The sequence below is a fragment of the Atta colombica genome, unplaced genomic scaffold (genome assembly GCF_001594045.1).
Source record: "Atta colombica isolate Treedump-2 unplaced genomic scaffold, Acol1.0 scaffold1, whole genome shotgun sequence".
Classification (NCBI taxonomy): domain Eukaryota; kingdom Metazoa; phylum Arthropoda; class Insecta; order Hymenoptera; family Formicidae; genus Atta; species Atta colombica.
Genome location: NW_017259183.1, coordinates 3200883 through 3201420, shown reverse-complemented (window position 1 = coordinate 3201420; position 538 = coordinate 3200883). Strand labels below are relative to the sequence as shown.

General features: G+C 37.5%; 1 protein-coding gene across 1 annotated transcript in view; it reads right to left on the bottom strand.

Annotated features, from left to right (window-relative positions):
• Nucleotides 1–398: 398 nt before the first annotated feature.
• The window catches only part of LOC108692681 (visual system homeobox 2-like), a 73872-nt gene continuing 73732 nt past the window's right edge, over nt 399–538 (bottom strand). The window contains exon 7 of the mRNA XM_018201091.1: nt 399–534. Within this exon, the coding sequence (XP_018056580.1) occupies nt 399–534 (136 nt within the window). The remainder of the gene's footprint in view (nt 535–538) is intronic.

Sequence of the window (538 nt, the reverse complement as noted above, 5' to 3'; positions counted from 1 at the left end):
TATATCATTTGTATATATCTTCGAGCTTTACAATACTGTATTATAGATAATTTCGGTCGCAAAAATTCTCAGAACTGCGTTTAAAGATGATGCGAGGAACGTAGAACATTGGAATCACATGCCGGAACAATCCGAAATCTTTTCTCGCAAGAAATTTGTCCAATCGATGCCATTGCTGCAATCTGGCTGTGATATTAATTAGAAGTGATTTTAGAAAGATTCTTATATTTTAAAAGAATCTTTGACAAGATATTTATTAAAAAAATATCACTAATTTAAAAATCGGTGCTGCCGATTCATCTACGACAGTCTGCCAGGCAGGACACGTGCTTCCGCATCAACGGCAAAAATATTAGACACGGAAGTATCAGAAAAAGTGTTAGTTAGTATTTTCACAATTAAACAGAAGTGTGTAGCGTGCTGGATTGTGGTGCCGATGGATACGACCCACTTGGAGGCGTCGATGTTGGTTGCAGATTCAATTGCAATTGATGTTGCTGTGCTTTCGCTCTCAAGCAAGCAATACTTTCGTTTCTGA